This window comes from Oxyura jamaicensis, assembly GCF_011077185.1.
Source record: "Oxyura jamaicensis isolate SHBP4307 breed ruddy duck chromosome 17 unlocalized genomic scaffold, BPBGC_Ojam_1.0 oxy17_random_OJ106480, whole genome shotgun sequence".
Classification (NCBI taxonomy): Eukaryota; Metazoa; Chordata; class Aves; order Anseriformes; family Anatidae; genus Oxyura; species Oxyura jamaicensis.
In genome coordinates, this window is record NW_023304477.1 from 32266 (window position 1) to 44913 (window position 12648).

At 50.7% G+C, this 12648-nt stretch overlaps 1 protein-coding gene across 1 annotated transcript; it reads left to right on the forward strand.

The window, feature by feature from the left end:
- Window positions 1-14: 14 nt before the first annotated feature.
- Window positions 15-11079, forward strand: LOC118158024 (probable RNA-binding protein 18). The gene is made up of 5 exons (XM_035312580.1): window positions 15-190; window positions 4441-4567; window positions 5797-5883; window positions 7713-7798; window positions 9111-11079. Exons 1-5 carry the CDS (start codon window positions 42-44, stop codon window positions 9268-9270), a joined length of 609 nt encoding a protein of 202 aa, XP_035168471.1. The 5' UTR covers window positions 15-41; the 3' UTR covers window positions 9271-11079.
- Window positions 11080-12648: the final 1569 nt, after the last annotated feature.

Below are 12648 nucleotides of genomic sequence, written 5' to 3' on the forward strand. Positions count from 1 at the left end.
CGCGGGGCCGGGGCGGCGGCGGAGCGGGGGGGGGGGGGGTGATGGTGGGGGCCGGTCCCGGTCCGCCCCGCGCCGCCATGGAGCCGGGCCGCCAGGCGCTGCCGCTGGAGAACGCGTCCATCCTGTGCGAGGGCGCCCTGCAGGACGGGCACCGCCTCTGGATCGGAAACCTCGACCCCAAGATCACCGAGTGAGTGCCGCGAGCGGCGCCGTTGCCACCCCCGCACCCCCCCGGTGCCACCCCCCGGTGCCACCCCCCGGTGCCACCCCCACCCACCTCCGGGCCCCCCCGGTGTCCCCGTTCTCCCTCCTGGCCACCCCATTCCCTCCGGCACCGCCCCCGGTGCCCCTCCCGGTACCCCCCGGTGCCCCCCATTCCCCGGTAACCCCCTCCCGGTACCCCCCTGTAGCGGCCGAGCCCCTCCCAGCCTCCCGCGGGGGCCCCGGGGCTGCGCTGAGCCACGGCCCCGGGGGGTCCGGAGGTGGCAGCGGGGCCCTCCCCGTGTCCCCCCGCCGAGCAGCGGAGCCGAGGCCGCGCTTGGGCGTTGTGCCGGGGACGGGCTCGGGCCCGGTGGAACCCCACGGACCGCGGTGTGCCCGGCCGCTGGCCGTCCCGCTGCCACCGCGCGGGCCGAGCTCCGTCCCGGGGACACGGCGAGCGCAGTGCTGGAGCAGGGGCTGTGCGTGTGCCGCACCCCTCGCTGCCTGCCTGGCCGTTAGCCGTGTGATCAAACACCCTTCTGGCCTCCATCGCTCCGCGGAGCGAGGCCAGGCGCCTCGGAGCTTCCCAGGGCAAAACGCCCCGCTTCTGAACCACGAGTGGGACGAGTTGTGCGGGTCTCAGCCCGCTGCTCGCACCCCCGGCAGCGCCCTGAGCTCGGCAGCTGAGTGCCAGGACAGGTCTGCCCGGGGTGGCACCGCGGCCACAGGACGGCGTTCGCCGTGTCCTAAACCTGGAGCGCTCCCGTGCTGCTCAGGGCTTGTTGCCCCTTACAGTTCTGGCTCCAGACCCCGCACCTCGCTTCTGGTTTGGCTTTAAAAATGGCTCTGCCCTTCTGAAAACGGCACCGTGATCTCCGTTTCCTTGTGAAGAAAAGAGAGGAAGTTCCTTTTAACACGTTGTCAGCACGGAAATAAGAATGTTTGTGTCAGTTCTGCAAATTCTTACAAATCGGCCTGACCTTTGCTTTCTCATTCTGAGGCTTTACACCCCTGCCCGTGCTTGCTCACCTGAATCATCCCCGTTGAGCCTACTAATCGCGCGGCTGAAGACACGCACCTGAACGCCAAGCAGCTCTTGCTTCATTTGCCGCTTTTATCTGGTTTTAGAGGGTTCCCCCTGCAATTTCTGTGTTAGATTCCCTTAAGGTGGAGTAAAGTTGATGGGGTTGTTAGTCGGGCTAATAATTGGTCGTGACTTTCTTGAGCAGAAATGAGTTCAAAAAGGCTTGAATTAATCCAAGGCTTCCGCTTAGCGAGCAACCTATAGCTGCAATCATGCACTGGGGCGTTATTAGGTAACGTACACATTTGAGCACAAGCTGTGGTAATAGGAATTTATAAATGTAGGGCTGCCTGCAAATTACAGCCTGCAAGCCGGTGGCTTTCGGGAGGTTTTTGTGCGTACCGAGCAGCTGTGGCTCCTATGGGAGGCTCGGAGGGGGTCGAGCACCGATGCTCCCTACATGGCGGGGTTTGGGACGCCTTCTGGTGGGCTTCCTTACTGGTAATGGTTACTGGGGGGCTTCTTCTAGGTGGTCAGGTTCTGGGTTTGGTGTCACCGAGTGAGGAAGCCGTGGGGTTCCCTCATCATCGCTGCGAGCCTCCTCTGGTGCAACATTTGTCCCCTGGGGGGGAGGAGATGCTTTGTGCCACCGCCTGGTGGTCCTGGCCTGTGGAAACAGCACTTGTGTTACGTGTCCCATGTGGCAAATGGAGTGGAACTGCCTCCCCTGCCAGTTCTTGTCTGCAAAGCCTTCAGAGACTCGTATTTTGTGTGTCCAAATGCTGCGTTTCCAGTGCTGCAGTTACACATAGGCTACTGGAGACCAGATAGCGTTTGAATGACCACTGATTGCCTGCAGGAATGAAGTCGTGGGTGTCCAGCTTCCTCGGCTGCTCTGCCGCTTGTCTGGGGTCCCATCTTGATGAGTCTCACCTCGAAAACAATGTGTGCACGAGTTGTTGTTGCAGACTCCTCCTGGCTCCCAGTGGGGCAGAATTCCTCGCAATAATCGGTTTAGCATGTGGCCCGGTACCTTCGCGGCATCCTTGGGACGGCATTGTTCAGAGGAAGCCTTGCCGGTGTTTGAATAGCACTCGGGGTGCCAGGAGGAAGGCTGGAGGAAAAGGAAACGGGGGAGCTGCTGGTTTGTCTCGCGTTCACATCAGATGAGAGGAAGTGGAAACTGGGGCTGGCCGCGGTGCTCCGCGGGGCCGCATCTGTGTGAGCGGCTCTGAGGCTCTGGGTAGCCTGGGTCGCTGCCATAATAACGCTTCTGATGCGTTCACACTTTTTTTTTTACACTTGGGGTTTTCCACGACAGGTCTCCCTTGAATACTCGAGTCGTCTTCGCTTGGAGATGAGTCAAACTGCTGTTAATGCCTCGCTGCGTTAACACCGGCTTGTGGGCACAGCCTGAAACTTCTGCTTGCACACAAGTCGAGGTCTGAGCGGTTCCTTGTAGCGTTGAGGACTTCCAGGGGTAAAAATTGCGTGTGTGGTTTGAAACCCTTGTTGGTATCATCTAAGATTTAAAGCTTGTAAATTAAATAGACTCCATAGGTCGCTGCCAGGCTCTTCTAATAAAATGTATTCTAAAGGAATGACTTCTGCTTTGCTGCCAAGAAAGCAGAGAGAAATGGTGCTGTTTGAGTGCAGAGGTGCGCGGGGGGACAGCCACCACCACGAGGTGCTCCTTTGGGCAGGTAGCTGCAGGGGTTTCCCTCCTTGCCGAACAGAATCCTTGCTGCCCTTCCAGTGACTGTAATTGCAGAAAGGGAATCAGCATCCCAGTAGTAAAGACTTCATTTCCATACGGCTGAAATTGCAAGCGCTTTTTGTAGGAATATGTTCACAGAAACAAACCTGGGGCATTTACATGTTTTGGGAGGCTCTGGCGATTCAACACATGGGATTTATATCACATCTCCAAAGCTGGTGCTTTTACTGGTACGTCTGTGACTGCCTGAGGTGCGGTGGTGAAGCATGCTTTATGTGTAACCGGCTCCTTTCTCTTCCTGCTCTTGTTTTTCTGTCTCTCCTGCCTGCTAAGGCTGAGTGTTCGTGAGCCTCTTGGAAGACCCCAGCACTTCGGTGCTTCGTCTGTATTCTGAAGGACGTAGGAAGCTTCCCCTAATCAATTACAATGTGTTTATTCCCCTGGAAGATAACCTGGCCCTCCTGCACTGCGGGCCTGAACGCTTTCTGTACCTTCACCTCTTTGAAAGTGCACATCCTGAACGTCCGCCGTGCCCGTGCTGGGAGATGACTCACGTTCCTGGAACTTTCTTGCTTGGCTCCTGAAGCTTACAAAGGGCCACAGCCCGTTTCAGACATCCTATCGGGCTTTATTAGGAAAAATATTGTCTGTCCTTCCCGTTCGGACTATCCCTAAAATTACGTGATGCACTAGGTTGTCCTGGGGCACTGCTGATCCCTGTGTCTGGACACGCACTGTTCTGGGCAGTGCCTGCCTACGTGCACCAGGATTTGTCCCAAAGGGTTTGGGAGCTGCGACTGTTCTCTTGTCAGGGAAGCTGGAAATTGGGCTGGGGTTACACGCCTGCTAATGCTGTACAGCTAATTGGTGGGAGAAGCTGAGTCCTAAGATGCCCTTCATAAGCCCTTAGACAATTAGTGGTCTCCAGGTTTGGGGTCAGCCAGTGACTGCCCCAACAGGTGCAGTTTGGCCTTGTAGGTCAGCCGGCGGTGCTCAGCTTGGATCGAGGGAACCGAAAAAGCTGTAAGGACCTTCCAGGTTCAGATGTGGCCTCTGCAACAAACAGGCTCCCGATTTGAGGCTGCTCGTGGCACTAGATGCTAAGCAGACAGATGTACTCAGGCTTCTCCAAATGTATTAAAATACCAACGTGTTGGTCCTTACGGCTGGAAGTAGGTGTGGTTTTTAGGCGAGAGGCAAAGCCCTCCCAGCCCTCTGGGGAGCCGTTGCATAATTGCCCAAAAGGCAGCTATTAACAGGGCTCCTCGGCTGGCACTGCGGGAGGAAGGCTGCGTGCCGCGGGTTTGGAGCTGCCACCGAGCACAGGGCAGCGCGGGGCCGAGGTGCTGCAGCACGCAGCGCCCACCCCGGCGGGTGGCTGGGCACTGCTGCACCACGGCACGAATGGATGGTGGGGCTGAGCGTGAAACCTGTGCCTGCGTGTGTCCTTGCTTTCCGAGTACTGCTAAGTGTGGTAAATGTCTCCTTTCCCCTTCAGGTACCACCTCCTCAAACTCCTCCAGAAGTTTGGCAAAGTGAAGCAGTTTGATTTTCTCTTTCACAAGTCCGGCGCTCTGGAGGGGCAGCCGAGGGGTTACTGCTTTGTGAACTTTGAAACCAAACAGGTATGTTGCTTTTATGTGGAATTTTCTCTTAAATGACTGGCTTCTTTCCCCATCTCCTTTATGTCAATAAAAAGCTAAACCAGGAAGGGATAAATTAAATACCTTCTCTACACAAACCTATCGTCCCCAACAGCCTCGCTCTGACTGCTCCTGGAAGCAGCAGTGATTTCCTTTCTTCTGTGCCATCTTTTCCAGAGCTCTGCTTTCTCGTGCTGATTGCAGAGGGCCGGTTCTTTGGTTCCTCTTGCTAGCGAGCTGGTGGAGGTGTGCAGTGCTGGTGCTGTGATCCATGCCTTGGGTCAGCCTGCCAGACCACTCGAAATCCAGAACTGCTCAGAAGTCCTCCCAGGCTTCACGAACATACAGACACCTCGTGTGATGCTGCCAGATACACAACATGAAACATCTGCAGCGTCCTGGAGGGAACTGCCTCTGGATGCCCGTTCGGGGGTTTAACTCTTGCAGTCTAAAATTCAAGTCACGCGAGCTATAACACCAGAGCTATAGTTATTTTGTCAAAATTCTGCTAGAATGGTTAAAAAGTTACAAAAAACAGCGGTTTTGGAGATAGCTAGTGATTGTGTGCCCTCATCTTTTTGCTGTGAAATCCTCCCTAAGGATGTCAGAAGAGCCGTGATGCGGTGCCAGAGCTCTGGAAGCTCTGCTGGAGCTTCTCTTATTCACAGCAAGGCGGAACAGCATTGCAACGCGCGTTTTTAACTGCCGTGAATCAAGTTTTATGGGAGTGTCCCAGAAGTGAGGTTTCACTGCTTAACCTAGATCAGGGCCAAGTGGCTAACGTCCCCAGTGTGTGCTAGTAAGGTCTGGGATAAGCATAGGTAGGTGTTTATGAGACGTGTAATCACTGTAATGAATCATGGCATTTTCGAGAGAAACCCCTACAGGGGCACAAGCCTCCCTCAGCACGCTGTTCCAGTAGCTTCTGCAGCTGAGCTTTTCAACACTTGTGTTCGTCTTCCCCATTTCCTCCCCCCAACAACTGAAGGAGTCTGCCCTGCTGGTTTATAAAAGTCTGGTTACTCAGATGGGTGTGGGAGGCTTCCACATATTCCTGGATTGGGATACAATGGGATAAACTTTCTTTGCTGTCAGAGAGCTTTACTTACAGAAGACTGATTTACAAAGAGAAAAGGGTCTTTACATCTGCGACAGTTTTGACTGAGGACTCGGTTTGTTTATTGAACTGTCTTCCTGTGCGTCCTGTGCAGGAAGCAGAAAAGGCGATCCAGTGCCTCAATGGGAAGCTGGCCCTTTCCAAGAAACTGGTGGTGCGGTGGGCACACGCACAAGTCAAGGTAAGCCTCTTGCCGCAAATAAAAACCACGTTTAGTTTGCAAAGGCAAAAATCTTTAATATTAAGGAACAATTCTTATCAAGGCTGTCTTACCCTGGCAAGATAATTTCAGCCTGTTCTGGGAAATAATTCTCATGGAAATAGCATGAACGATCTGCCACTCCTCTCTTCCACCTGAGCTGTGCTGGATCAGCTATGAATGAGAATAGGCCGTTTAACCTGATGTTCTTTGTAAAGGAGCTTCTAATCAGAGCTCTGTGAACAGGTTACTCTGTAAATGTCTGCATTTCAACTTTTCCCAAACGTAGGGAATGATTGGCTGAAAGTCTGTATCTTTCCCTTTGTGGTTTTGCTCCCGTTTTGGATCGGAGATGCATGGAAATTCCCAATTACTAGGCACTCCGTTACTTTGTTCCACTTGTGAAAGCACTTATGTGGCAGCAGCTCTAATTACTTCTGACTTCTAAAGCAAGGTAGTTCACTTCTAAACTAAATATCATTTTATTGCTTGCTCTATTGCATAAAACATTAAGTTTTTAGTATTAACTGAAGCAGTGCCTTCTGGAACATCCTTGTTTTAATGTCGCTGAAGTCTTGTTTCTCTTGCAGTTTTTTGCTAACTGGTATTTGATAACGCAGCATAGCTGGATTAACTTTATTTGCAGAAAGATGGTTGGGGGGAGGCAGGGGAACCTGCTTTTTGCTACTTACCTGTGGGCAGTTTGCTTTTAACATGCGTTGATTGTCCTATAGGTGACTTCCCAGCCTTTCTCTTACTGAGTATACCAATGCATTTGTTTTGGAGTCTCGGGAAGGGAAAAGGGAAGAAGAAAATGAAAAACAAGGGCAGGTATCTTTGTTAAAGGAGACCGTGTTGTTTTAATTACTGGCTTGGAGGGCTCCAGGCTCTTGTCAGCACATCCAAACGTGTGCAGATCCAGTCTCCATACAGGTACTGTAGGCACTGGAGCCACAGGCACCTCCGGGTGCCTGACCAGCGTTCGGGCCACAAAGGAGCTTCAGCCAGAGGAGCGGGCAGGCGCTCAGCTGGGACTTCAGCGGGTAGCTCAGTGCTCAGCCGGCCAGGGTATGGCAAAGAACGTACATAAACAAGCAGTTCAGTTTGCATGGCATTTTCTAATCTGCGACTGGAAAGATTTAACAACACAGAACCTTAGCTTATTGCAACAAGTGTTTATTTTAGGCAATAGCAGCGCTGTGCTAAGTAGTTTTAAGATGAGCAGCCAAGGCTTACCAGACACCGTCAATTTGAGCAGCTCTGCTGAAAAACAAACCTGAATTTGTGCCAAGCGCAACAAGGAAGCGGAGCACTGTGAATAGTTCAGGAGGCCCGTTGCCCACAGAGAAGACAGACTCACAAGCTGCTTTATACGGAAAGGAGGTGGTTCCCAGCTGATCTGGAATGCGTTTTTCTTCCAGCACTTCACAATTCAGAGGAGTTGGGTGCTTGGGTTATCTCCTCACTCTGAACAACATCTCTATAAAGGGTGTAGTGATGCAGTGTGGTAATTACCTTAAAATTTAACACCTTCACTTTGCCTTATATAGGTGGAAACAGGAAGTAATAAAACAGGATGAGGCATAAGGACCCCACAGTACAATGTACATGAGTGTGCAGTATGTACGCATCATGTTGGTACTAAACAAACATCATGGTTAGGGTTCGTTGTAGTGTTTGGCCACCAAAATCATTCAGATGAAAGATTCATAAAACCCAAGGTGATATTAATCCAGATTTAAAGCATATCCATAAGCAAATGCTTTTGTTTGTAATTGCAGTTGACTTGAATATTGGTCTTCTGTTTGCAGAGATATGATCACAATAAAAATGAGAAGATTCTTCCAATCAGCCTGGAGCCATCTTCCAGCACGGAGCCACCCCAGTCTAACCTAAGGTAGGAGATGGAGTGGGTGGGAGGTGACCAAATTGTCATGATCTTTGTACTAAAAATGTGACGTGACAGTAGAGCTGTTTGTAGATGGGCAGCATGCTGCGAAGTGTCCCAGATGAGTTACTTAAGACTTGATGTTCATTTTCTAATGTATTAAACTGCTAGGACACTTAAGGGAGAAGTGGTAGAGAGAGGAATTGGAAATATGCAATACTTTAGCTCATTTGCCCAGAACGTGCTTTGTACTTCTTCACATGAATTTCAGTGAGAGGTTTTGTACTCTACTAATTTCATTAAGTAAAATGCTTATGAACAAGAATTTCCTTTATAATGGTGAAAGAATTTTAAAAATCTTTCTCCATTAAATTACAAAAAAAAAATGCTGCCAGCATTAGGGTTAGTAGGTCTTGTCTGTGGGATGTGGTTAAATTCTCCAACCCCAGGGCTGCTTTTGGTTTACAGCTTGGTTAAAGGTGTGTGTGATTTCCAGCCCCACCCCCCAGTGTTCTGTCGGCGGAACCTACAAGGAACCGAGACTTGGGATAATTAATTTGCCTACAGATAAAATGAGATTGAAATTCAGAAGTACCGTGCTAGGAAAGTAATGAGCAGAGGGACGGAGTCATGCAGATTGCTAGCTACGTCAGTGACACAAAGGAGCTGTTCAGTGAGGACGGATCCCGCAAGGAGCTGCCGTGGAGAAGGGAACATTCCTCAGTCCGTGCCCAGCAGAGGACAGTGGATAACAAAAGTCCTAGGAATTTGGGGTGTAACCTAGGATAGCTTCTCCCTTTGGGATAAACTCTGGTAATGTTGAAATAATGTTTCTTCCTGACCCAATTAGAGTCTGGGGTTTTCCCATCCCAAGTGGTCGTGTAGCTGGGAGGAAGTCTGGCTTTCATTTCTCTGCTGCTTCCAGCAGCCTGGTCTGAGCTGCACTCTGCTGCACATGCTCAGAGCTCCTCGGATGACTTCATTTTGTGTGAAGTAGGAAGCCCTGTTCTGTACTCATCTAGCTCAGAATCCTCAAGAAAGTGCTGAGTAGGTGCAAGGACTGCTGTTTCGTGGTGCTGTGCTGTGTCATGGAGGGCCTTTCCTAAGCAAATCCATGCTGAGAATTCAAGTGAAATAGCGTGGGCCTTAGGCAGTAGATTCCTGCTTCCTGATTTCACACTTGTGGAGGCAGTGGTGGGGTCTGCCCAGCTGCTCCTGGTGCAATTGGGTATTCAGCTGTCAACAAAACTTTGGATTGCAGTAGTGTGATTCCATGCTAAGATCAAGCTCAATTTCTCTTTTTTTTCCCCTCTCTTTCCAGTGTCAGTGCAAAAATAAAGGCCATTGAAGCGAAGCTGAAAATGATGGCAGAAAATCCAGATGCCGAATATCCAGCAGCACCTGTTTATTCTTACTTCAAACCACCAGATAAGAAAAGGACTACTCCTTATTCCAGAGCTGCCTGGAAATCTAGGAGATGATGCTTATGAATGGATGATGGTAGCAAGAAACACTGCTTTGTATATCTGGAATCCTCCAATGCTTCTGTACTCTTCTAGAGCGAGAAGGATACTCCCACCTGAGCACAACACCACTGTACATGGCACAGGGCTTTGTATCACCTTAGGTGGTCTGCTGAATACTCCTTACTGCCAGTCTAGCTTCACAGCTGAACGCTGTTCAGAAAAGTAGGTTCCATTGAAAGCCTCTGGTGAACGTCCAGACAACCTCTTGTTAGCCCACATTCATTAGCAAGATTAGAAACAGCAACCAGTGTATGGAGTAAAGCACATCCAAAATACTCCATTTAACTGATTATTTTATTATTTTTTTTTGAACAAAAAGTATTCCAATTCGTGTTTTAAATTGAGGGGAAGCACTTGTTTTTGATTAGCATTCTGTAGTTACCATGGAAAAGTTTTTCATCTTAATAAAACTCATTTTAAATAGACTTTACAACACTTTTAGTAACTGTGCATGCAATATTTTATATGCACCAAAGCAAGTTTACTTTGCGTTTTGACTTGCTAACTTTAAGATAAGTCATGACACAGCACGGGTATTTGCAGTGTCATTTGGGCTGTAGGTATGTGCCTCTGTGTTGGAGCTGGGGTATTTACACACCACTGAGGTTTGTTCTGTGCCATAAGCTTCAGAGTGCAGCAGTGGCATATCTGATGTTTGCGTTCAGTAATCCCCTGTAGTGGTAGCTCTTCATAAACCAGATGTGACAGCGTGAGAATAACGTTGCAGCCTCAGAGACATCTGTCAAGCACATGACCTCAGCGCTTGCCCACCAACCAGTCCAACTCCTGTTCTTTCCACTGGCTGGTGAGGGAGGTTGATTGTCTCTCAGTGTAATTAAAGAGACCCAAGTGTTTGTGACAAAATTGGTTCTGCTGCCTGCTGAGGCATACCTGTGCAAGGTGTTTAATGTAGAGGTCTAATGGGTGGTGTTTTACTGAAATCATTTGGTCTGCAGCTCATGCTTTTCCCTAAATGTTCTCTGCAAAATTGAAAGATCTGAAGAAGGACCACTGTGGCAGCGTTTTCTCCTCTGTGCACGTGGTACTGTGACCGTGTGTGCAAGAGGGATGTAGGAGAACTTGTGTTTTCAGGTGTGGGAGATACTGTTCTGATTTTGTTGATGTTGACTTTCTCAAGTCCTTTCAGTGGTGAGTCTTCACCTTGTCTGTCACTCTTGAGTTGCTTCCCCAAGCTGGCGAACAGTAGTCTCAAACGAGGCAGAAAGTGATTTTTAAACAGCCACCATTTCTGTGCACAGGTGCTGCTCACTTGTATAGCAAAGTAAGGTTTGTATTCCCAAAGCGGTGCACCTGCCTTCAAGTGCTGAGCACGCTTCCTGCTTCCGAACTTAGCATCTAGAATGAAGCTGTGCATGTGTATGATGGATAGATTAAAAGCTTGAATTGTTTAAAAGTAGGTCTTGTACTGTTAAATATTTGCTTTCAAATTTTCTTTGGGTACCTGAGTAAAGAGAAAGTAGTGTCATTTGGAGTTTGTACCCCTGTGAATGTCAATAACACCCATTTACATTCCTCTGTGAACAGCCTGTGTTTTGTTCTTACGTGGTCTAACACTTGTACTCCTCAGGATGTGCATCAGCATTATTTCAAACAACAGTTTTTGTTTTTAATAAGAATTTAGAAAGTATCTAAATTCAAGTCAGGCATGTGGTAGCATTCTCTTCAGAAACATGCTTTAATATTTATTTGTATTTAAATTCGACTTGTTGAAATTCTTACCACTCTAAATAAACGTCCAAAACGTCTGTCTTCTCCCAGGGCGGTGAGGGTGGTAAGCAGGACGTGAGGGTGGTAAATGCTTGGCATCAGCCGCAGCCTGCTGGTACAACTCCGCGTACAATAGCAGCAGTCATTTTTTTTCCCACTGCCCCCTCGGTAACAGAAGTGCCTTGTGTGTCTGTCGGCCAGACCCAGACCTGGGGGAGCTTTACTGCAGGTCCCTGGCTGTCGGGCGCTTGTGCTGCCCAGGAATGTCGCGGCCTCCTGAAGGCCCCACGGCCCTCAGCAGCTGCCGCTGATAGCATGGCCAATGCTCAGAACATTTCTCACAAGCATCAGCGCCAGGGCCCTGTCAACCATCATGAGCTAGGCTTGCAAAGCACCTGGAGACACAGGAGACATGGCACTGCTGTGCCTTTGGCGGAGGACATGGCTGGCTCTGAAGCTCTGAGTATAGAGGGTCACAGGCAGGCGGTGAGCAGGAGCAGAGCTCCGTGGCCGCTCCCTTGCATACAAGTCTGGGGGCTTTCATCTGTGGTCCTGTCCTGTTGGGGTTTCTCTGGCTGTACCCTATTGCCAGCCAGGTAGGATTCCAAGGAACATGTTTACCATGCCCACAATGGGGGCTTTTCCTTAATATTTCATCTTTCATGACAGTCGTGAGACCCCCAACACCCCAGACCTGAGCCCCCATTATGCTTTCACCTCTGGGGACATGTGAGATGCGCCACCTGAAGTTTCAGGGTCCTGGCTCAATTTCTCATTGATTTGGGTGCCCTGTCTGTGCTCCTGCGGTAGCGGTGGGGAGCCCAGGGAGGGGTGAGCCTGGGGCTAGGGTTGGTGTGAGCACCTGGCTCTTGGGCTGCTCTGCCTGCCCCGGGCACTGCAGTGCCCCCAGCTCTGTAACGCGGGCTCCAGCCCCTGCCTGCTCTCATCGGGGCCAGGACGTGAGCCAGGGGCTGGGCTGCGCCTGAGCCCATTCTGATTTCACTGGGCTCTTATTGCTTGGAGTTTAATTAGGGGTCACAGCCAGCCCTGGTGTTACTGTGTGATGGCATGCTGGGGCCTTACAGCCCTGTGTCCTCCTGGGTTGCAGACGGAAGCCGTATGGCTCTGCTCGGGGGGCAGGCAGCATTCACTGCTCTGTGAAAGCTCCTCCGTGTTCCTGCTGGAGCAGCAGGAGCTGACTGCATCCCCCGGTGGGGCTGAGGGGTTCCCAGCGGCCTTCCCAGCGCTCGGCACTTGCCCGCGTCCCTCCCGCGCTGCGGCGGCCCCGTGGGTCGTGCTGCTGAGGACGGCGGGGAGGATCCACGGGCAGGCCTCAGGTTGCATTTCCTGGGGTTTTCTTAGGCTTTCTTACGGCCTCGATGTTTAAACCTAATGTCTTGTATTTATTCTGAAATGGCTTTCATCTGATTTTCCCTCTCGGTTAACAATTTAGCTGTCAAAATCAATAAGGGCGAGGATCCATCCCCAGCCGCCATCAGCTCACGTTACCGTCCTCCAATTACTTCATGGTGGAACCGCTGCTGGGGCTTTGCCGGGGAATTATCAGGTTACTAATGAAGCCCGGGCAGCGGCGGGCGGCGAGAC

Bases quoted from the DNA above. Each gene is read 5' to 3' on its own strand.
- LOC118158024 (XM_035312580.1), top strand. From the start codon at position 42: ATGGTGGGGGCCGGTCCCGGTCCGCCCCGCGCCGCCATGGAGCCGGGC. The intron at 191-4,440 runs GTGAGTGCCGCG...TTTCCCCTTCAG, and splicing joins CTCGACCCCAAGATCACCGA to GTACCACCTCCTCAAACTCC. The intron at 4,568-5,796 runs GTATGTTGCTTT...CGTCCTGTGCAG, and splicing joins TGAACTTTGAAACCAAACAG to GAAGCAGAAAAGGCGATCCA.